This window comes from Siphateles boraxobius, unplaced genomic scaffold (genome assembly GCF_051911475.1).
Source record: "Siphateles boraxobius isolate OS27281-9 unplaced genomic scaffold, OSU_SipBor_1 5, whole genome shotgun sequence".
In the NCBI taxonomy this organism is placed as follows: Eukaryota; Metazoa; Chordata; class Actinopteri; order Cypriniformes; family Leuciscidae; genus Siphateles; species Siphateles boraxobius.
This window is the reverse complement of record NW_027509141.1, coordinates 20,700,535-20,725,984: the sequence shown is the minus strand read 5'-3', so window position 1 is coordinate 20,725,984 and position 25,450 is coordinate 20,700,535. Positions and strand designations below refer to the sequence as shown.

The 25,450-nt window shown below is 38.2% G+C and overlaps 1 protein-coding gene across 24 annotated transcripts in view; it reads right to left on the bottom strand.

Moving 5' to 3' along the window:
• The window catches only part of magi1b (membrane associated guanylate kinase, WW and PDZ domain containing 1b), a 139,980-nt gene that overhangs the window by 3,025 nt on the left and 111,505 nt on the right, over positions 1-25,450 (bottom strand). For 4 of the 24 annotated variants that reach the window (XM_077203209.1, XM_077203213.1, XM_077203219.1 and 1 more), the window contains 10 exons: positions 20,614-20,645; positions 18,568-18,805; positions 15,979-16,070; positions 14,301-14,493; positions 10,475-10,777; positions 7,530-7,697; positions 4,299-4,392; positions 3,607-3,694; positions 3,050-3,193; positions 1,923-2,061 (listed from right to left, as the gene is read on the bottom strand). In XM_077203209.1, the coding sequence (XP_077059324.1) occupies positions 1,923-2,061; positions 3,050-3,193; positions 3,607-3,694; positions 4,299-4,392; positions 7,530-7,697; positions 10,475-10,777; positions 14,301-14,493; positions 15,979-16,070; positions 18,568-18,805; positions 20,614-20,645 (1,491 nt within the window). Of the gene's footprint in view, positions 1-345; positions 426-530; positions 2,062-3,049; positions 3,194-3,606; positions 3,695-4,298; positions 4,393-7,529; positions 7,734-10,474; positions 10,778-14,300; positions 14,494-15,978; positions 16,071-18,561; positions 18,806-20,613; positions 20,646-21,299; positions 21,797-25,450 lie in introns of those variants that run through there. The other 20 variants (XM_077203203.1, XM_077203205.1, XM_077203208.1 and 17 more) reach the window with 8 other exon arrangements.

Genomic DNA, 25,450 nt, shown 5'->3' with positions numbered 1-25,450 from the left:
AGGATCCAAAGGGTCAAAGAAAATTTACCTGTACCAGGTAATGGCTTTGGTTGGTGGCAAACGTCGACAAAAAAATAAACGCATGGCAAAAAAAAAAAAAAAACACCCAGTAATAACAACAAAAAATGCATTCATTGATGAGGTTTTCATTTTGTCTGTGGTGATGTCGGCAAACCTAAATGCAAGAATGAACCCACTCATTCAGGTCACAATGTCAGGAATGGCCACAGCACTGGCAATGCATTCTTGTGTAAATGAACTTGCAAGGGACAGTACAGTTGAGTGGAAGCCACAGAACAGAAAACTGCCAGAGATGTGATGAGACGGAACACGGGATCTACAAACCGTGGTCTGATTTTGGTAGAAAGCAGGCTCTCCTGTCTTTTCAGATCTCATACAAGCAGCGGCTTGGGGAGCAACCATCGCTATGGGTGGAAGGAAGAGCCCAGAACAACAGAAAAGAGTAGATAAAAAAGGAGAGAGAAGCAGAGTATTTAGATCCCTGAAACAACAGTCATGAGAGAGTTATGCTCTTTTGCAATGGAAACAGTGTTTATTTGATCAATTAGTCAAAGATAGATTGTCCATAAAACGCCCCCACCCTTGAGTGAAAAATCAACAGTAACAGAGAGAGCCGGAACCAAACACACACACACACACACACACACACACACACACACACACACACACACACACACACACACACACACACACACACACACACACACACACACACACACACACACACACACACACACACACACACACACACACACACAGACACACACACACACACACACAGACACACACACACACGCCCAGCTGCAAAATCAACCTAAAGACAGTGAGATGTGCATGCCGTAACAAGCTTATGTGCACAAACACACACACCATATGAAGCAGTTTACATTGCAAACAGAAAGAAAACAAAAGTGGTGAGACATGGAAGAGAAAAATGAGAAAAACAAGTACAAAATGGTATAAAAATATACAACCTCACAGAGATATCATGTTGGTGCAGGAAAGGACACATTATATCACATTCTGAACTCGACAAAATACATGAATGAGCATCTTTAAATGTTCAAGACCGAAAACAAACAAAAAAATAAAAAATAACTGTGGCAAATTGGTACATGAATTTTCCATAAATATTATGGAAATTGACAAGAAAAAAAAACACATTTAGATATTCACTGACATCATGCGGCACTGACATTATGCTCAATAAGTGAGTTGTTTTCTGTCTGTAAATGAAAGGATGTAACGTCCGATAACAATCCGTTAGATACAAAAAAAAAGTCGATAATGGAATGTGGAGTTTAAGAACCATCTGCAAAGTTTGCAAAAAAGCAGTTGACATGTACAACGTGCAAAACGATCTGTGAATATGTGGAATACAGTATTGTGAGTTTTCACCGAAACGGCTAATGATACCAGAATGCGTTTGTAGTCATGGAGCCTCTTTAAAGACCCTTCTCAGTAGCTTACATTCACCTTCAATAAATATCATAAATATGTTACAACTCACTGACATGGTAATGCCACCTCAATGGAGGGCATGAAGGAGTTTATCATATTTTTTTCTCTCTGAAAAACAATAAATGTATATCCAGTTTTAGAAACGTTAATATTTCTGCCTCCTCGCTTTGCTTGTTTTTAATTCTTGTGAAGTATTACGAAAAGCATGTGCCACAACCACCACCCAAAAGCCACATATCCCATAGTCCCCTAGGCTAGCCCAGTGCACAGAGGCAAGGAGGGCAACAGCAGCAAGAGGAAGGCCCATCACCCAGCAGGAGGTCAGAGGAGAGGACCAGTGCGCAGAAAAGAAGAGGTGGTGGTGTTGTCGACCCCTGCAGGGGAAACTCCTCAAGGTGTGAAGACAGGGGAGAATGGGATGTTCTCGTAGATTGACCCACCATATTCGGGCACCGAGCCGTCCCCCCTCCTTAGGACCAGGTGGACTTTTCGGCCACCGCTTTTGATCAGTTCAATGGCACGGGCGTGCTTCATGCCCTTGGTGGTCTCCCCATTGATCTCCAGGATCTCATCTCCAACCTATGAAGAAATGAAGAGAGGATAAAAGTAAGGCTATGGTACCTATATTTAGCTGTGACATCCAGTAAACATCGTCATGCATATAGAAAAGTAAAGATGAAGAGGAAGGTAGAATTTCCTTTGTTCTATTTTTCCTCTCTGCCTCTGGTTATCTGTCAGCGCTTACCATCAAGGGAATACCGTCTCCACATAAGTGGGTCTTCGGCTGTCAACTCGATGCGCTTCACAGAGTCGCTATGTGTTGCTTTCCTCTCATCTAACTTGCAGAGCTTAATACAGCGGCTGTGCAATTCGTTTGTTTGCATTGATGCTAATGAACAGTTAATCTCTCCATTTCTCATTTACTTTAAAAAGCCACATTTCAACATCACTTCTAAGATGACAATGGGGATAGAAATAAAAAGTGCTAGTCTGATGCAAGACTGGGTCCTGAGTCGGACAATGTGTTATACAGTTGCTAACAGATGTTGTTGTGGGTGGTTCTAACTGTGGAAGCAATAGTAAATTAAATCAAATGCAAATGCAATGGATTATCGTGCATAGTTAAGAGAGCAGAATAAAAGTTTTAGAAAGTAATAAAAAGACACTGCTTGATATATTATTTGTTGTTGACAAGGCATTGTGTGCAATCAAACTTCAGTAGCAAATTTATCTATCACTTTAGAAAATCATAAAATATAATGAACATTAAATAACCAACTTTTAAAAAGAAGAAGAAAGTGCTTATATATATATATATATATACATCTTTTGTTGGTGAGAAAGGAATTGCATCCAATAAAACTTCAACAGTAACAATATAATATAATTTAAATCAAATGAATATTTATTAATTTATTAATAATCTATCATAACTACTCCTGGGGCATCTTGTTAGGTGATTTAATGAATCTAAGTTCAGATCAAATCCAGATGCTCATTCTAATTCAAGTATGATTAAATCCTAATATGTGTATCCTGATTCATGTTCAGGGTTAGCTGCACGCACCCTCATCTTTCCGTTTCGCACGGCTGCTCCGTCCTCTGCTAGTCTCAGCACATACAGGTCCATGTTATACTCTCGACCCCCTCGAAGGCTGAAGCCAAAGCCTTTATTGTCCCTCTCCAGATCAACAGAGTAGAATTCAGCATCCTGAAACACAAACACATACCAAGGTCAGTGATGAATCTATAATTGTGCATTTTTTTCATCAAGGCTCCCATTTCAACAAAGGGAACATAAGCCACCAGCAGGAAACTAACATGTATTTGATAGTAGCATCATCAGTAGAATAGCTTAAATAATTGATCTGGCTCTGATGGATTTTAGGTAGGTGGAAAGGTCCATCACGAGGCACCGACGAACACATTCAAAGTCCAAAATGCCACCATACAAACAAAGAATAAGAGAATCTTTAGTGTAAAAATAGTCACAAATTTGCTGTTTGTTTTTTGTTCAACAGCAAATTTGTTTTTGACAGTTCATGAAGCTACTGGCATGTTTTCTCTCAGAGGGCAGAACATCTGAAGGAGACGGCAGTGTAGGGAATGGAGTGAGAGAAGTACCTGATTTGAAGGTTGTGTCGGAGCTGTAGTGGGTGGAGCTTGTGGGGCTTTGAACTCATAAGACTCCTGTTTTGGTTTGGTGTTGTTTCTAGGAAGAAAAAAAAAGACAAACCTTTTGTAAAATAATGAGCACTGATACATCACAGCCCCAAAAATCCTTTGGACACTCTTAAGCTAACTGTTTTCTATTTTAATACATTTTAAAATGCAATTTATTCCTGTGATGGCAAAGCTGAATTTTCATCATCATTACTCCAGTCTTAAGAGTCACTTGATCCTTCAGAAATCATTCTTATATGCTGATTTGGTGCTTAAGAAACATTTCTTATTATTAACAATGTCGAAAACAGTTAATTCAATGCATCATTCCAGAATAAATGTATTAATTTCTTTAAAAATAAAAAAACTGACCCCAAACTAGTTAGCTTTCAGAAAAGCGCTGATACCAACTTTTAATTTATCATCAACAAATGCAATGAAGTTCATTAATTTTTAAATGTGACTTAAGTGTTCAAATCCTTTTTGGAGCCACATTACATTTTTATGGAGTGGCCTGATGTGATTTTCTTTCATAAATAAATAAATAACGAGCAACCATCAAGAATATTATACTTTACTTAAATTCCTTCAAACTCTTTTTTCCCCAACTCAAAATGGCTGTTTATTATGAAGTTCAGGTGTGTGGCACGTACCTTGGCTCAGGTGCAGTTTGCTGTTGAGGGGTATGTGTGGTAGTTATGGTTGCAATCTTCTCAGCGTTGGTCAGCAGTGATGCATTGGAGGACTCTGTGGGAGGAACATCAGAAATGGTAAGGAAGATGCAGAAGCCTCCACATTATTACCCATAATGCATGTGCAGTGTGTAAGCGTACCCTGTGGACCAAGTATCAGAGGCCCATTTTCCATACAACAAAACATTAGCACTAGTGCACTGTGCAAGCACTCTCCAGCTGGGCAGCAGGAACACCGGCACATTTATCATTCTGGCTGTAGCTTTCTCCTCACAGATTACATTACAGCCTAATGACCGAATACCATGCAAAGCCGAACACCCAATTTCCCTCTTTTGCCCGTAATCTCATATCAGAATCTACCCTCGCATTAACACTTACAACAGTGTGTGTTGAAGGGATAGTTCACCCAAAAATGGATATTCTGTATCATTTATTTACTTTGATGCAATTCCAAATCTGTATGATTTTATTCTTTCAATGGAACAAAGTAAATTAAGACATCCTGAATAATGTTCATGCTGTGGTTAGAGTTTGCAAGTTTGAATCAAATTGAAAAACCCAATAAAGAAGATCAGATTTATCGTGAATAATGACAAGATTGTCGGTCTTGGAAAGAATTGCACAAGTCATATCTCATATTATCAAAAGTTTGGAATAATAAGGATTTTCTAATGTTTTTGAAAGAAGTCTCTTATGCTCACCAAAGCTGCATTTATTTGATAAGATATTATTAAAATTCAAAATAACTGGCAAAGCTGAATTTTCAGCTTCAGTGTCACATGATCCTTCAGAAATCATGCTAATATGCTGATTTGCTGATTATAAATTACTGTTGGTGCTCACTTACTAATAATGGTTATTATTATCAATGTTGATTTTGTGGAAAGCATGATCATTTTTTCTCATGATTCGAGTAATTGAAAGTTAAAATGTGCGTCCTTTAAAATAAAAATCATACCTACCCTACATTTTTGAAAGCTAGTGGTTTCCACAAAAATATTGAACAGCACAAAAGTTTTCAAAATTGGTTATAATAAATATCTTGCACCATATCACATATTATTATGATTTCTGAAGAATCATGTGAGACTGAAGACTGAAGTAATGATTGCTGAAAATTACAGGGAATAAATTACATTAAAAAAAATTAAAATAGAAAAGTTATTTTAAATTGTAATATTTTTTTAACAATTTTACTGTTTTTACTGTACGTTTGATCAAATAAATACAGTCTTGGTGAGGATAAGAGACTGAATGTTTAACAACATTATATATATATATATATATATATATATATATATATATATATATGGAGCTTGACAGACTGTAGTCATTTTGTGCTTTTGTAAAAAGGAAAAAAGCAGCTTAAACGGTCTTCAAAACTTCTCCTTTTATTCATTAGTGGGTGAACCACTGTACTAGTTTAATTGATCTTGGATCGTTTGATTTGACTGCATCGGCCTAACTCTTAAATCAGCTGTCACCAATGAAACGCGGGCTGCTGTTGCTTGCGCTCAAAGCTGCTTTAATTCCGCCCCACTGGGCAGTCACTGTGGGGGCGAGAGGGGACTTTGATGAGTGCACAGCCCGTGAATCCCACCGTCTTAAAATAGCCTTTCCCCATCACTCTGCTGGGAACAGACTTGGCGTTCTCTCTCTTTCTTCATCTCATGGTTTTATCTTGTTGTTTTTTTTCCCTTCCTCTTTTCTCCACTCAGAAAGCACAAAAAATGCATAAATTATAAATGATGCATAAATTAAGCACAGAAACCAGTAAGAAACCAAGAGACTAAAGTTTAGTAACTGCAGACAAGAAACATTCAGGGAAGCAAAAAAGAAAAACTGCCCACAACGAACCGTCTTCGCCCCTCCTGTAAACACAACCAGACGTTCACATTCACATTCTGTCAATTTTGGAAATTCCCATAGTATGCCAGCGCTCTCCGATTAAAGAGTATGAAGAACTCAGACGGACTCCAGTGTATTTGGCATCACATATTACAGTAGAGCCGAAACTTCACTGGAAACTTCACTTTCTTATTATTGCATGCTGCCTTCCCTCACTCAGTATTGTGAACAGACACACTGGCACATGCATGCACGCATATACCATGAGCTCTCACACCATTGGCCAAAACTCACGTTTTTGAGGGGGAACCAGTGTCAGTTCTGGCTCACTTGGTGCCCTAGGTGAAATGAGACTTAATCAAAGAAAATAAAACACTTAGTACAACTAATTAGTACTTAGATATAGGTCAGAGGAAGAGTTTTTGTTTAGCATAAAAAAAGAAAAAAAAAGAAAAAAATTTGATCCAAATACATTTTATATTCTATGAATATATATTTTTCTATACACAAATATACAAACAAACATATTTTTCTCGCAAATAAAATATGTTCCTAAAACAATCCTTACTCTTCACATCTGACTTAATTTCCAAGATGTAATTTTTCTTAAAATTTGCATTAAAAAAAACACTTGCTACTTGTCACGTCTGGTCTATGTTTTGCATCAGTTGGACTTTGAGTTAGTTTTGATCGGTTCTCAGTTCAGTTTCCTGCGTTTTCTTTGTTTACGCTCTTCTGTTGCCATGGTTTTTGATTTGCATCTCACCTGTGTCTTGTTAATTATCTAGCTAAGTCCCTAGTGTTATAGGCTGTAAACATGTATTTACAGCCCTGATTTTCAGTGGTTCTCCGTCCGTTATCATCAATGTATATTGGTTTTTGAGAAGTTCAGAGTAATCTGTATGTTTGGCTATTTTGATTTTTGTTATTTGATAAAGTATGCAGCACATAGATCCTGCTGCAAGTCACTACTAAAATCTCTGGGGAAACATTGATATGTGCATGACGCTTATGCACGGCTTTGTCTTTGTTCCGCAACCAAACTTGTTGGTGTGCCATCTGTCAATAATACAACAGCACAATACGAAGGCGTTCTGCCTCTAAGGTTATAAGAGCGTGTTGCATATTCATTGTGTTGATTCCCTCACAGGTTCCTGTTCATTATTCTTCTTCTAATAATGCTGAATGTACCATCTACATTATTACTGTGAGGCTCGCGAGAGCAGTATGCTGAGATGCCGTGCTATTACACATATTGCGCACACCCACATGTCCAATATGTTCTCATCTCAGCTATGCTGTTGAGCGAAGGGAAAGAGAATGAGAGAGAGAGAAACTGACCGTCTCCTGGAATGATCCGCAGCGTCACCGTGTTTCCAGCCTCTTTGATCAGGTTGACGATATCCGAGTGGGACTTATTGGTGATGGAGCAGGCGTTTACAGCCAGGATCCGGTCTCCAACTTTTAGTTTCCCGCAGCGGTCGGCTGGGCTTCCCTCGATGATGCGACCTATTTTATGAGGCATTGCCACACATGCGTTTCCAACTTTTGCCCAACAGTGATTGAGCATGTATGAGTTTGAATTAAGATGGTTATGTTTGTTTTTTATTTTTTATTTTGGTGGGGATGGAGAAAGAGAAACAGAAAGAGAGAAAAGAGAAAGAGAGAATGTGTAGGGGTTAATACACCAAGCCACCAAGCTAAAGTTCCAACATTTTCACAGAATGCCCACAGATTGTGCCCTGCAAACAAAATACACCTCAAAAGAAACTTGTGACAGATAAAAGCATGTTACTGAATGGACAGCAAAGTTATGGGGGGGGGGGGGGGGGGGGGGTTGCAGAATTTGGTGATATTAAATACATGCTAGATCACCCTGAGCATCGTTTCTGTAGCGCTCTTCAGATCCTTTGAATAATCACCACCGCTTTTGAATTATTCATTATGCAAAAAAAAAGGTGTAGACTCTTGAAATTCCCTAAGAGAACCGCATTGTACTATAACTCTGCCTTTGTGATTATATTATGAAAAATGACTGGATTAGGATTATTCAAATTTGCCTTTCGTGGTTTACTTACTACAGTGCACCCCTAAAGTTGCCGTTAGCCATTTTGCAGAATGTAACCACATGCCCTCCATTCAAAAACCCGCCTTCCAAGGTTCGCAAATGCATAAAATCTTTTCCAGTCAGACAACACATTTCTGATTGGCTAGTTTTCTGATGCCAAAAAAATAAATAAACATTGTAAACCTCCATGACTCGTTTCTTTGCCCGTTTAATTTTTAGTGCTGGCACAAAGACAGATGTGATGTCTCAGGAAACCTATCTGCTAGGTTATATGTATACTTATGGTGACAAAAATAGCTTAAGGTGCCATTCACACAGAATGTGTTTTCTGTGTAAAGGAAACATTAGATGCAGGCCAGTGGAATGGCAAAAAAAAAAAGCTAGGTCTAGAGAGCTAGGTCTTCTTTTTACTTGAACACTGCGTTTTTATAGTTGATGCCCAATGTTGCTAGCTGAGCAGAAATACATACTCATGTTTCGCTTGGTCCCCTCAAAATTGCGTTGGATTTTATCCTTAGTGTAAAGGTTGAGGGGTCCACCCGTCACTGTTTTCCATGTTCGTAGAGTTAGTTCATGGAGTAAATATATAGGCTATAATCTGTGTTTAACACAGCTTTTTTTAAAAAATTATTATTTTTTCTTTCAAAATTTGTATTTCGCATGCGTCCGGTCAATCAGTGTACATTTACGTCACTGTTAGTTCCTATAGTGCTGGTTTAGAACCCTACTCTGCAGAAGGAGCTAAAATCGTTCCCAGTTCCTGTGGTGTGAACACATCAAAAAGCGAGTACTTCCGCTAATAGTTCTAGGAACTAAGAAAAGGATCCTCCGGTGCGAAAGCCCCTTTTCTTTGATCATTATTTAATATCAACAATTTTTTTGTGGTCTTATCTTGCGAATTATGCACGTTTAAATGCTGCGATGGCACTTGGGCAGGATTTTTAGTACAACTATTTGAACCTGTCACGCTTGTCACACTGCTATGAAGATGATTTGTAGTTTGATTGTAATACTAATGACTGGAACTCTGCTTGCTCTGAGGTTCTCGTTCACAGTGACTTTTGCTCAGGAACTCGTTTCATTACTGTAGTAAACGAGTGCCAAGCACTGCTCCCTCTCTTTTATTCATCTCAAACATGGATCTGTCATTCCTCTCTTCCATCATAACGCTCTGAACAAAACTCCCACGTGGAGTAATCACCGAGCCTGCTGGATCCAGTGTATGCTTACGTGAAGGCTGCCAACAGTGCTATTGTGAGTTTAAAGAGTGAACACGACGAAGGAGGATCTGAGTATGTAAACATGGGATGTCATACTTCATTTGCCTTTTTACTAACTTGATCTCTCTATCAATTACGATTGTTAAAAAAAACAATGATGGCAAATGCTGTAGGCAACTGCTAAGATTAAATAGTGAGATTTGGACAATGTAAATGCTGTTTCACTAACTCGACAGCCATCTTGTGTAATGGAGACTTGTCTGGCTTTGGGAAGTAGAGCAGAAATACAGCCTCAAGAAGAGAGGGTGGATATTAATCCCACTTCAGGCAGGCATTGCGAACACACTGCCTTTCGAAATAAGAAAATCACAGGACATGCAGATTGGCATAAGGAAAATACGAAGAACCCACACCCACCAAAAAGTGAAAACCACAACCAAAGCACCATTCAGAGGCAAAAGGCTCCCAGAAGAATGTGAATCTCTTAGTCCTTTCCTCTCTTTATAATATAAAAAAGTGAATATGCAAATATGTAAATATGTGATTGCTTGTTCCCAGTTATGCATTTGGCAGACGATTTTATCCAAATTGATGTACAGTGCATTCAAGCTATACATCTAGTCAATTTAAGTGCTTTCTGGGAATCAAACTCAAGCGCCATTGCTAGCGCCATGGTCCCATCAGCTTTACTAAAATCATAGGCAGATTAAATTTATTCTGTCTGGATATTTAATTTAAGAAAATAAAAGGTAACACTTTATTTTACAGTGTCCTTGTTACATATGTTACATGTACCATAGTAATAAGAGTAAATTATGCATTATTACATGCACTTAACCCTCAACCAAAACCTAATCCTGCCCTAACCCTATAGTAAGTACATGTAGTTAATTATTGTTACTCAGTACTTAAATATATAATTAGACTGTAACACGGACACCTTAAAAACAAGTGTAACCAAATTCATTAATGAGTGTTTAACAATTCAACAAACTTACCGAAAGTGGTTCCCGCTTCAGGCCTCGACACTGACGACACGATAACAAATCCAAATCCTTCGTTCTCTCCTCGTTGAATCTCCACATCATAGGGCTGGATGGCATTGGGGATAACCGTGTTGTTGCTGCCGCCTCCACCTCCGCTGCCGATGCCGCTAGTGGAGCCCGACCCGGAGCTGACCGTGTTGAGGGAGTTCTGGCTGCCCTGTGGCGTGCGCTTCTCCTCGGTTAGAGAGGGGGCTTGTGTGCTGCTGTGGTGAGAGGAGGCTGGAGAAGGAGGCATCTCTCCATCCACCTTTGCCACTGAGGAGGAAGAGGGTTGGGGGAGGGTTAGGAAGGTCACTCAGAGATTTATGTTCTGCAAGTCAATGAGAAACCACTTTAGGACAGGCAAAGGCTGGAACTCACTCATGTTTATAATCTATGCACAAAACATGCTTCTGAATAGCATACGTTAATTAAATATGGAAACTTATTTTTGCCACATACATTTTTTTTTAAAAGGTAATTGCGACTTTTTAACTCGCAATTCTGACTTTTTTCTTGCAATTGTGAGATCTATAATCATAATTGCGAGTTTTGTATCTCACACTTGTGAGAAAATCTGAATATAAACTCACAATTCAGGCTTTTTTTCCCGCAATTATGAGTTTATATCTCACAATTTTGACATTATTTCTCGCAATTGTGACTTTGATTCTCAGAATTGCGAGATAAAAAGTCAGAATTGGAGTTTAAAAGTCTGGATTGCGAAAGATAAACTTGCAATTCTGAGAAACAAAGTCCGAATTGTGATGTATAAACTCGCAATTGCCAGAAAAAAGTCAGACGTGAGCTAAAAAGTTGCTTTTTAGTATTATCTAATAATTAGTATTATTTAGTATTTTAGTATTTTAAGTATAATCTTATTTATTTTTTATTCCATGGCGGAAACAAACTTCAGTAGTTAGGACATGTGATTAGATAAAAGCAAAATTTCCCTGGATGTATAAAATATCTTAGCTCTGCTCTTGTATTTAGGTAGATGATCCTGTATAACTGAACAAGGTTAACTTATACTTTGAAACCTGACATATGGGACTCAGAGCCCCGCATAGATTAATTAGCCAGAGTCAGCAGGCGTACCCTTATTATCATGTGCCATGAACTCTCATATAAATAAAGTCTGTCTGATAGGAATGGATAATCAGGCCGCAAAATCCTGCATAATTCACAGTTCCACTAGTCATGCTGGTCATTACGTAAGGGACGTAGAGTGCAACATGTAAGCTGTAATTAACGCTTCCTCTGGAATTAACACATCTACTGATATGAATGACATATCGTGAGCTTAGAATTATACAGTTCTATCTCCGTTTAGGGTAGTTCTGAGATACTGAGCATCAAAGTTTTTAAATCCCTGCTGTTTTGTGAGATGGAACCTTTTTATTTTATTAATAACTACTAACAAAATATTTTTTTTTACAAAAATAACAGCACACAGGCATTAATAAACACCTAATGGATAAGATTATGTCAAAAACTCAATTCGACCAAAAGTGGAGATATAACCATATAATTCTAAGATTATACAGATTATATTTTCTGGTCATAAAATAGTATGCTGCATAGCTAATCCAGGACACAAAATGAACAGCTTTTTTGGTTTGGGGGAGGATTTTTTTTTTTAATAAATAAATACTGTTATTCACGAAGAATGTTACAAAGGATTTTTATTTTAGCAGTAATACTAATAATAATACGAAATGTTTCTTGAGCACCAAATCAGCATAATAGAATGATTTCTTAAGGAGAGCGTGGAACTGAAGACTGGAGTAATGAAGCTGAAAATTCAGCTTTGGCATCCCAGGAAATTTTTTTTATTAAACTAAATTAAAATAGAAAAAGTATTTTATATTGTAATAATGATTCACAATACTACCATTTTACTGTATTTTTGATCGCATGAATGCAGGTTTGGTGAACATAAGAGACTTCTTTCAAAAACATTTGAAAAAAATCTTACCAACCCCAAACTTTTGAGCAGTAGTATATAAAACTAAATAAATGAACATATAGTTAGTCAGTAACTTTATAAGGAATGTATGGTTAGATCACATTTAAGAATAATACTTTAAACTTTGCAAATGTAAGTGACATCTACGGTTCAAATCAGGGCTTGACATTAACTTTTTTGCTCACTAGCCAATGTGGCTAGTGGTTTTCCAAAGTTACTAGCCAAACAGCGTTTTTACTAGCCACATTGTTGTTGTTGTGAAATTACCGGATTAAGGTTGACTATGGCGTGCTAAAATTTACTTGAACTAGATTTACAACCCTTTTAAATGTAAAACCACTGTACACACCCAAATCAAGACTACATACATGTAGAACAATACAGGTCATTATCATTAGCTCTGATAAGTTTGTGTGTAAAGCTCCTTTTTTAAAATGAAACCATGTATTAAGATAAAGACATAAAAAGGTAGCTTCTTATTGCATAATAAAAGTGGTGCATGAATGTACCGGTAGAAGATTAATAAAAAAGATAAAAAACTAAACCTGAAAAAAAAACTTTAGCATTAGAAACACTGTCTATTTAAATATCAGAATCAGACTCAGAATTACTTTATTGAGTCCCGATGGGAAATTCTTTGTTACAAGTTGCGATGGAAAGTAGGTCAGTCTCGAAACCTCACGAAAAATGCATGCCATGGTTCGGACAAAGTTGCTTCTATTTTCACTAAAATTTGAGGGGAACGTTCCTCTCATCATAAAGAACACATTTAAGTTTGTGTCATTTTTGTACTCAGGCCCTAATAATGACTACTGGTAAGGTTGACAAGCTATGGATAGAAATATACAATGTAAATGTAAACACTCCTTATCATCAACAACAGCAGTAAATAATAGAGTAGAAAAAACATCTCTGCAGTAGAACAACAATGAGCAAAGAAGAACAAATAATTTTTGGCAAATTCTGTAAATATACTTGAATGTGAGAGTGATTGTGGCGAGCAGGACGAGGCCGAGGGCCGTGAGAGAACGGCACGAGGCCGATGGCGTGATTAATGATGAGTGACACCTGTGCGACGCACCGGTCTCGTATCTCTCACAGAGGAGCGGAAGCATAAAAGGAGGAGCGACGACTGTGAAGAGCGAGAGAGGACAGGCCTCAATTTTATTTGATGTTTTGTTTTATTGTGCATGGTGGCAGTCGACCGTGAGGGACTACCGTCTTTACTTTCGTTTTTGTATTTGTTTTATTTTGTCATTAAAATGTATTTGATTGTTCGCCGGTTCCCGCCTGTTTCTTCCCATAACATCTGAACTGCGTTACACTGGTGCCGAAACCTGGGAAGAAGGAGATGCCTTTTGAAAAGACTACAATTATTCAACCCGCCAAAGTGGCTAGTTGGAGTGACTGTGTTACCCGCCACGAGCAAAATCAACCCGCATTTGGCGGGTTGGCGTGTGTTAATGTCACGCCCTGGTTCAAATGCATGATCCAAATCAACCCAAAGTTTTCTTTTTCTCCACGTTCAACACACATGTTGGAAATTTCCTGCATTAAGCCATCGAAACGGAAATACGAGCAACTAAATGTGGTTTAACGTTTTTGTGACAGTGACTGACACTGGCTTATCATCATCTCTGCAGGTGACCCATTAACCACTTTCTCACAATAAATAAGAAGTATAAAATAAAGAAAAACAGCTAACATAATTCTGTTGTCAAAGGGGGAAAATATATTTTTCAATAAAAATGTAAAATACAGTTTATGACTGGTAATAAATATTTATGGCCCGTCATTTTTCTCAACAATAATATTTTGGAGCCTGCTTACATCCATATCCAGTCTTGCGTCTCACAGTCAGGTTGACGTGACCCTGTTTCGCGGCTTGTTGCATGAGTTGAACGACTAGCTGATGGGATTTTCCCACAACAGCCGTTCCATCCACACAAATTAGCTCATCTCCTGATCGCAGACGCCCATCTTCATCGGCAGCTCCATATTTCACAATGTGGCCAATATAAATCTGTACAAACAGACACAAAAAGAGAGTTAACAAGAGTTTTGAAACAAATCTGTCTTGGCCAAACTGAACTCTAACCCTTGAGGTTCATCACTTTTCAAGCTCTGTGTCAGTGTCGTGTCAAGGAGTTTAACTTCACGGAAACACTGAAATGTCTGATTATTTTAAGTCTTATGGTTGTGAAATGTTCTCCAAATAGTAAAACCTCTATGGAATTTTTTTCATCCCTTATACCAGCTGAAAGGAGCAGTATTGTGGACAGCTCGTTTTTCATTCTTCAAGGACTAGAGTCCGAGAAACCGGCTCATCGGTTCAAAGATGTAACGTGGCCTCATTAAAGGGAAGAACTGGTGGTCTGAGAGTTATATTCTGACTGATCGATGCTGTACTGCACACATCAAAGCCTTTTTCAACCTACACACACAGGGCAGATGCTTTCACTGGGAGCAAGTTTTGCCGAAAGCGTGTTTGTAATGTGGACATTTCACATAGGAATGGGTATCATGCACAAAATGTGAAGACTGATTATGAGATCTTGGTTATGCTTGGACTATTACATTTGAAAAATCTTCAAAGGGTCTATATTTGTTAGGTAACTTTGGAAAAGTCAAAGAGTGTGAGTGTTTGTATACACAGGCATTAAAAAAAATGAAATAAATCGGTCAGGCATTATAACTAATTAATATAAACCAATTAATAATTAATATTGTTACGCTTTTATCAAATATTATTGAAAAGGAACTATTAAAAATTTTTTGTTCATTGAAATAACCTTAAAAAGATAAATATTTGATAAAAAAAAATTAGAAAATTAGAAATGTTGCCTTGACAACTAACTGAAACAAAAATAAATAAAGCTAAATGATATATTCAAAAATCTAATAAAATCAAAATAATGGCAAAAGTACAACAAAATTATGAAAACTAAAATGAAAACTAAAAATAAATACTATATTTATTGTATATTTATTATTAATACGATATCTATGACAAATGGACAAATCCATACTAGACAATAAATAGTAGAAGTAATGTTTTTTAAATTTATTTTAACAAATAATGGTGTTGAGTTAGAATTAATATAATATAATACAATATAATATAATATAATATAATATATTTTAGGTCCTGTAAGTGGTACATGTTTTTTTTTTTTCTTTTTTTTCTTTTTTACCAATTTTAAAACTGTTTGCCTTGATCATTTCATTATAAATGGCCCTGCGGTGAGACAAATGTGTTTAAAAGAAAATCCATGTAGGCAGTATGACAGCTGCATGTAAAATAATTATAAAATATTTAGCTAAATTATATTTAAAATAGGTTTAGATGGCCTATAACGTCAAACCACAGGAAACTTTGTCATCTACCCATAACCACAGCAGATTAAACGAATAAACAAATATAATAAATATCAATAAATTAACAAACTAATGAACACAATACTCACAGAATTCCACAATTGACCTGCACTCATTTCTTTGAACTTACCGGCTCACCAGGTTCATTGCCTCCCAGGATCCTGAATCCAAAGCCGGTATCTTTTCTCCACAGGAAAATATCCTGCTCCTGGTAATCAGGTACTAAAAAGGAAAAAAAAAAATATAGCTTGAGACCGAGATCAATTCACCTGCAGAATGACGCACAAGCTTTGATTATCCCGATCCTGCCTCTTTCAAGAATGGCTGCTGGTTCAAGGAAAAGCGAACAATGTCGCTTTCAGGATTGCATCTAGTTCTCAAACATCTGGAATTTTTTCTAAATGGTTCACACCAATGAAGATGTAATATAATGACTACTCTGCTCCAATTAATTCACATATTACAATACGATTATCAGGTATTTCCATCTGAGAAAATGATAAGCACTGACACACGTGCTTAAATCTATATTACAGATCAAGTGAAGCAGAAGAGAGAATCCAGAGGTCTTTTGAAGCAGATGTGCCCTTGAGCTTACACCAACGCCTGTGTACTGTCTCCACCACAGCACTTCCATGTCAAATCAGTCAGGACAAGCACCAGCAGAGCTTCCCCCTCATTTAGACTTGAAGTCCTGCAGACATCAGCAGCAATCTGTCGGGTTTTACATTATTGACCCTGTAGCTCTCCAATGCATCACATGATGTTCTGTCGGGGGACGCTTATGCCTGTTAAGTAAGAGAGAGCTGGAAACCGTGGCTCTAGGCAGCTTTTACCGGAGATCTTTTTTTAAATGTGCTTAGCTTTAAGAATGGGCTTCGGTTAACGTAAGCTAACAACAAATGCTCTGGATTCGTGATTCTGCTGCCAAGCTATTGAAATGCAACTGGATGTGTGGAGCAGCTGCCAGACACAATGACATCTGTCTCCAGTCTAACCAGATGTACAGCAATTTACTGTAACAGAGACAGGAAGTTGAATGACTCCAGAGCCATTCAAAATGGCTGCTGCATGGGCAATTTTCCGACACAGTTCGATCTCCATTAAGAAGCAAGGACGGTTGTGGCAGACTCTGCAAATTGTGCATTATGGCAAAGACCTTACATTCATTTGTGTTAAAGCCTCTCAATGCAGCTGCTCATTGAGTTTATTGAACTGAATGTTTTCAAGCTGGTCCAAAACCCCAATCAAACGTCAATGATTTATCTCTCAATCCATTCAAGGACCGCAATAGTCTGATTATGGAACGGGCTCCCATTCGCCGATTCTGTTAAGTGACTCAAAAACATACACTTCAACCAATGAAGCCTGATTTTCAAACAAATGATTCGAATGGTTTGGTTATTTTCAGTCAATCAAAAATAAAGAGTCCAACAAGTGTAATCCAACTGAGTTTAGAAAAAAGAGTTTTTAGACAATCAAAAAACATATCGCGCAATCAGTGTAGACCGATACCCAAATTAATGACTCTAAAGAGTCAATTCTTTTTAGTATATAGTGTTAACTTTATTATTGAAATTATATCTTTTGTCTGCGAAATAGTATTTTTTCCCATTAAGGAAGAATAGGTAAAACAATTGTTAATGGAACTCTTAAAGAACTTCAATAGTTAAGAGACGTCAGAACCAAATTCTAAATGATTCCCATCCCTATAGTCCCTATCCTCATCCTTAAGAGACTTCCTAACGAGAAACCCTAACAAAAACAGAGACAATGAAGACACTCCAAGTTAGCACAATTTTTCCAACCCAAACATTGGAGTGCTATATTCCACAGCCTCTTAACATCTGTTGAAAGGTATTCCTGTTAATTAGCCCCTCTGCTCTCTGGCACACATGAAAATAGTATTGGATTCACTGTCTTCCACGACTACCAATTATATGCACATTTGTCAAAAGATGTGTTCTAGAGTGCGCTGGAGCGTGTGAACGCACTGATGGCAGGGAGAAGTGTAATTGGTCAGAAGTGCCTCGGTGTTCATGTTGGCTTCTCACTGGCGGTGAGTGAGTAGGCAAAAGCAAAGTGAAGGAAAGAGGGAATGGGAAAGGCTAATTCGAACAGGTTCATCTGAACACAGCTTTCTGATCACAACAAACACGGGGGATTCGAACTGACGGGTAATGGTTTACATTAAGCTTGGACAGCTATTTGGATACTGAAAGACTACAGCCATGTTCAAAAGGATGTTTGATGTAAATGGAATTTTTAGTGGTCTCGCCACATTTGAAATGCACAAATTACTTAACGTCACTATTTAATATACTTAATATTGAGAAACCATGAATATAATCTTTGGTTGAAAATGTGAATTTTGTTGGTGTATAGATTGACTCTTAAAATTAGCATCAACTGTTAAAATCACATTGAAATATAAAGACAACTGCCTTGATTTTAAACCAAACCAACCATGCATTATTTTTGTTTACACCAAGTTAGATCATTTCACCATTTTTTTTTCACCAGCAAACATTTTCAATCCCCAAAATGTTGATCTAGATGTTAATATTTAGCTTAATGGCAAAGCAGAACAATCAAACAAGAAATACAGCCTGTTCCCAACCAACTAACCAAACCTGATATCCCAATACCAACCAAAAATAAACCCAGTGATCCGCTGCCAATGCACCCGCCACCAGAATCCCATATTACTTACGCCTACTTTCATACATGCTCCTGGATTGGGCCCAGATTTTAAAGGGATCTGGTTTCTTTTGGAGAGTTCCGTCTACTGGAGGGTCCTGGGGCAGGCTCGGCAGGGGCTGGGAGGGTGGAGGTGGGGCGGCCGACTCGTTGAGCAGGGCCTGGGAGGCGTGGAGGGGAGAGTCGGTGTGGATGCTGCGCTGACTGGACACGCTGTGCTGGGAGCTGCCCTGACTGTCCTTGCGCTCCAACTGTTGCTGAGTGGGGGGAAAAAGGAGAGGAAACATGAATAGAGAAGAAAAAAAAGCACCGCAACATCTCCGGGGTCTTTAAGATGGAGTGCAAGAATTTAATAAATGGGGAGTAGGCAAGTAAAAAAAAAAAAAGAAACAAAGAAAGAAATGTCAATGAATGAGTTGAAGGACAGAATGACGTAAAACTCTCTTTACCATTCTGTCAGGATTCATTCAAGCCATATCAACGCATTCAACTACTGTATCATTCAACCTCACCCTCTCAACAAATACCCTCCAAGCAACTCAACTCCGTATTTTTAAACATTTTAAGCTTTTTACATTCATACATTTTTTATAGACCTTTTTTGGTCTTTTTTCAGTGCAGGCAACTTCAGCTACTTGATGGACATTACATATTTTGTTCTATGGACCTGAGGACTCACTGGCTCTTCTTTTTTGAGCGCATAAAATTATTTTGAATAATATTAATATAATAAATAGGCTAAAAAATGATAATTAACACTGATACTGACATAATAATGTAATATAACACGCATATTCTAAAAGTCTCAAAAACTGCAAATTAACTATATTTTAGAACTTAGAAAACTGTAAACAATACAACATTAAAATGAATAACAAATATAATTCTGCACTATTACTAGGTCAATAATCGAATAAGCAGATTACAGTGTCTGATGATGTGACTCCTTTGTATAGATGGTCAGATGTTCAAAGATGCTCTTTGAATCATAGTCAAATTAAGCTGGACAACATGATTATCAGGTTTTACACAAACTTACAGCTCGAGTGCTGTGATAGTTGTCAACCAAACTGCCATGCTGACAATTCAATTTGTAAAATTTGCACTTAATAATTTGCAAAGCAAACAATTTAATTATAAAATGCAAAATAGAAGCATTTTCACCTCATTGAATATACTAATTATTATATAAATATTTTAATATTTTCAAACCATGTTTTAATTTAAAATGTTTATTCCAAGTAATAAATCATTATTTAACAATGACATGCTTCCAGAAGGGTTGGGTTTTTAATGTTCTCTCCTCCAATAAGTCATCTGAAGTTATTTTTTAAACCCATGCACACAGCTCTACATCCTTTTGCATCCAAGCACAACCTATGAATCTGTACAGCAGATATCCAGAAATTCAGCAAAAAAACCAACAAAAAAACCCAAACCACAATTCAATAAGTAGCTAATAAATCCATCCATAATAAAACAGAGGCCATTTGAGATTTGAGAGACGCTCGTCTGGCATTGAGGACTCATACAAGCATGGACTCCATTTCAACAAAACAGAAAAAAGAAAGAAAAAAAAACTTAGGCTGCCATTTTAACAGAAGAACACTGATTATTGTTTCTACTGTCCACAAACTATAGCTCAAACCCTCAGACCATCAACAGGCTGATGAACACAAAAGATTAAAAATAAGCAAATTTTTTTGCTATTCTGCTCCTGAAGCTCCAAGGATGGACCTGCAGGTTTCGCTGTTTTCTGTAAATCATTAGAGGGCTATTACGGGATGCCCATGTGACCAATAAAATCAGCCCTCCTCCCAGGGGTGAACACCATCCTCCCAACCCCGACCACATGGTTTCACCGTTCACTGACAGAGTTTTTGCATTAAAGTGCATATCAGATTCTCTCTGCCTGAGCAATGATATTGTAAAACCTCTTTTGAACACTAGATCAATGCCACAGACAATGAGCAAAAGCAATCAGAAACAACGTGGAGAAGATTCATAATAAAAAAATGGTGGTGAAGAGGAAAGAACAGACTGAGAATGAAATATCTGTGCTCACCAGTTTGGGGCTCTTCTTCGCAGGTGCCACCCCTAAAGAAAGCAAAAGAGACAGAAATATTAATTGTACGCACACAAAGACTTAACCTTCCCCACAGGCACAAATCTGAAAGTAATCCCAAGACAGATGGATGACTCCAATCAGGGCGCGTGGTGCGGCGGCAGCCCCGTCTCTCTTTCCGTTTCTTCTCTCGTTCCTTTACTCCGACAGCACAAACCGTAAAGAGGGCAGCACGTACTTTCTGCATCAAAGGACCGACCCCCATTACCCTGATTAAATGCTAAGCAGACCCCATCAACTTAAAGAAAGAGTTTGGCCTTTTTTATGTAAAACACAAAAGAAGATATTTAACAGAATGTCCCAGCTGCCATTTTCCATAAAATGAAAGTCACTTCCATTGTACGGGCATTCTGCAAAATATTTTCTTTTATGATCTACGAAAGATTTGGAATGACATGATGCCAGAAATTTCATTCCAGGGGGAAAAATCCCTTTAAACCTACCAGACACTGCGCGAGAGAGGAAGACAGAAAGAGAGGAGAGCGAAAGATAGAGAGAACGAACGAGACACAGGAAGAGAAACAGAGAGAGGCTTATGCCCAGACAGGTGCTAAGCTATTACCCATGGAGAAGGAGTCCAAGATACTGAACATTAAATTATAGGCAACGGTCAGTTCCCCTCTTACTGAAACCATCTTCCAGCGTTCCTGCCCCTCGCGATGTTGTTGCCGAAGGATCCTGCATCTAGAGCCAGTCCTTGAATCTCCTGTCTTTTGAGCTTCTCTTTTTTCTCTCCCTCTCTCTCTCCTTCTTCTTTTTTGCCCTCCCCCTCCTTGTTTCGATGTGCATCACCCTCGCTCCGTCTTCATGTGTTTGCTGCTTCTCTCTGCTTCTCTCTCCCTGAAGCGACCGTTCTCGTGCTCGCTTTACCATCGTACTCCCTCCTCCGAACACTGATTCCCTCCCACTTCTACATGCGCTGATGTGCCATCGCCCCCTCCCACACCTCCATCAGAAAGGCTGGGTATGACAGGCCATGCATAAATTATGCATTCATACATAAATAGATGTGAATGTCATTTATAGCATGAAAAAAAAGGGAAATAGATGAAAAACGAATGTCGGTAAGATTCATTAGTGTGATCATAAGTTGTGATTTCGCACCTGGGATCATGATCGGTCCTCTGATTCCAGGCCGGCCTGGAAATAAGGCTTCTTACTATGCAGCCGTTCCCTTGTGAGCAAGTCGTCTGTGTGTGAGCGCGCCCACGGTAACACACATGCGCACTCTCGCCATTTAGGCATCCAGCCTGTCCTGAACACATCGTTCTCTCTTTCAACAAAACACTTCTACTCTTTATTCTGAAACAACTTCAGGTATTCAATCGTCCTTTCCATTGCAAATTGAGCTGCCCCATAAAGCCTTGCCCTCAACTTGACTCAAAACAAACACAATCGTCCTCTGCAGTCTTCCGCCTCCCTCTCTTCTCTATGCCTGTCTCCACTACACTCCATTAATTGTTAAAAGTTTCTGCAGCATTGCTACACTCCCTCTTTGCAACCACACTCTCTTCATTTTTCTCTGTATGTATTCACTTTAAATCTCACACAATGGTTTGTTTGGTAGAGCAATTTCACTGAAACTTCTGACAATGGTAATTGTAATATTGATTTGGCTAAACGTTGATCATTCTTATGACCTCAAGTGTAATTTCTATAATATTCTCCCGGCTCAGAAAAACTATTCCACAGTGGCACAGCAACAAGAATGCGTTAAAAACCCCCAAATGAATTTATGCTATTTTATGAGTTTAAGAGTAAATCTGTGCAGGTCTTATTTTGTAACCCAGTTGAGTGTCTGGAGGTCGTTGCTTATAGAGGAGAGATGCTGCCTAATACCCTGTAATCAATCAATCCATTTCGCTTTACTGGGCACATAATGGCTTTATCTGAATCCCATAAAGCATTGCTGCTTGCTGAATGAAAAGCAAACAAAGTGACCAATGCATTGAAAGTGGATGACTCTTATTGTGATTGCATGCTTAACTCTTGGGCCTGTTTTAAACCCTATAGTCAAGCACTTTGAGGTAGTTTCAAGACCCTTACCATTTCACTCCTCCTTCCTTTGTGCAGGACTGATACCATATCAGCTCAACATCTCCATCAATTCATCATTTATTTAGAGGTTTGAGCAGAACAACAAAGAAACGACAACTGGCTGAGATTAGTTATATTTCAGTTCTGTACAAAGTCGTCAAGAAAATTGGGTTAAGTAATTCAGCTCATGTTCAAAATCAAACTCAAATTAACAATATTGTTGGTGTGAGAGACTAAGCCAGTTAACAAAACCCAAGTGGCACGTGAGCTCCCTCCATGACTATGTTGAACATGCAGGAGTAAATCAGCAGGACTAGAGGTGACAGGTCAGTGGGAATCACATCAGGCACAGAGGAGACTAATAAGAAGATTTAGCAGTAGAAGATTATGGTGCACTGCATGCGCACATGCATGTGCGTAAGGGTATGAAGAGAGCGAAGGGTTTGTACTGGACCCATTTTCCTCTGCCAGGCTGATAGGAACAGATTCTGACGGTCAGGACCATCTGTCAATGATGTAGTCTGACACACAGAGGAATGTGAGACAGTCTCCAGGGAGCGGCCGCAGTATGAGTCTAGTGCGGAGAGTGTGACAGCAGACACAAAACCATTTTCATGACTATTGACTTGAAAGTTCCAAATCTGGCAAGTTCCAAACAAGATCTGACAGATCCCTATTTGGCAGCATTCTAGAGCATCACAAACAGTGAAGTCTGTTAAAAAGTAAGGCAATTTAATTAAGCTGCCTGCTGCAAAATTCTAAGGCAGGATCACATTTATGGAGAAGTGATAATTCACCCAGAAATTAAAATTCTGTCATAATTTAATCATCCTAGTGTTGTTCCAAACCTGTATGAATTTCTTTCCTATGTTTAACACAAAATAAGATATTTTTAAGAATATGGGTAACTAAATAGTTTCTGCTCCCCATTGACTTCCATAGTAGGAAAAATACAATTGAAGTTAATGGTATCCCACAACTGTTTGGTTACCAACATTCTTCTAAATATATTTTGTGTTCAACAGAGGAAAGAAATTCATTCGGGTTTGTAACAACATGAGGTGGAGTAAATAATGACAGAATTATCATTTTTGGGTGAACTATTCCTTTAACAAGTTCTGTGAAAAATTCAAGATGGCGGACAAAGTGTGAGAGATTATAAACACACTTCCTTCAATACTGAAAAATATCAGTAGAAATTTTTTGGCGTAAAGGCCCATTCACACCAAGAATGTTAACTATAAAGTTAACTATAGCGATAACTATATTACGGTCCACACCACCGGTCTGGATGATAATGTTCTGTTTAAAGCTCGCAGTGCAGATATGTTGTCTGCTGCTTTAAACACTGAAAGCGATTCCAGCGATATTGCCACTCAGTGTTCAAATATGTGTGCCATTTCCTATTCTAACAGAGTTATTATTAAAACTTTATATGTAGATTATGATTATAAATACCCTTACACTTAATTTAGTACTGAAAAGTATCAATAAAAAAACTTATAAGTATAATTAAAATATATTATTTTACCAACTGTTGTATTTTGACACACTTTGAGATAAATCCAAGATGGAAGACAAAGTGAGATAGATGTTAAAAAATATACTTCATTCAATACTGTTAAGTAGCAGTAATAAATTATTTAGTGTGAGATGGAGGACCAAGATACATTTTGGTTAACTTACTATAACTATAATTCACTCATTACTGGAAAGAAATCAATTCTGATCAATTGTTAGTTCAGCCTCCCATGTGAAATGTTATTTCTTGTGTAGTAGCTGCCAATGTAGAGCGTTTCAAATTGTTCTCATGACATTCCTTGTAAGTTACAAAATGGCCTAATACAGCTGCCTATGTAGGCTGCTCACTAGAGAACACAGCTTATGTGTGCACGGTTGTTGAGCGTACACTGGAATAGTCTTAACATGGCATGTCCTTCAATTGGAGGTGACAGGCCATGAGGTGATGTTAAAATAGCCCTGTGCATACACCGATGCACACGCACACACACTGCTCTGATGGCTATTGTACAACTTCCCCTCCATTGCTTGTGTGGATTCAGATGGTCCACACAAACATGTCAATCAAAAATCATTCAAGGGTAACACATAATGAAAGAATAAGATGCAGAGTGGACTTGAAAACACTTGTCTGTCTCTCTCTCCTTCCAGAATGTGATGCTCCTGCATGTTGTGTGCAAGACAGACCCCTCCGCTTTATCATTTTAACAGGAAACCCCACAGCCAAGTGCAGCAGAGCATCGTCATGGAAACAAGGTGTGAAATCGTGTGATTGGTGGGTTCTATGCTTCCCCCTTTTAGCAAGCCAAAGGGTGAGCAGTCAGGGAGAAAACGCTCCCCACAACCATTATCTAAACATATTTTTCACCAAAAACCTCTTGCTTTGATTTAGAGCCAGACGACCACTTTTGGACTGTTGCTATCCCGAGTATTTGTCATCAACACCATTCATTTTTGCCGTTGGACAAATCAGCAAAAATTAATGCAAAAAGTGCAAAAAAAAACTTTGCTGGAATCCTTCCTTTAAAACATTAAATCAATTTACCTTGGTGCACACCACCAATCATGGTTGTTTATCTTTCCCTCTTGTATTTGTCCAGCCAGAAAAGAGAAACGAAATTGCAATGCAGTTCCATGCTGAAAAGTAATTAATTCCCCTGCTGATTTAAGGGCCGTTCACATCAAGAACGATAAATATAACACCAACTATAACTGTAAA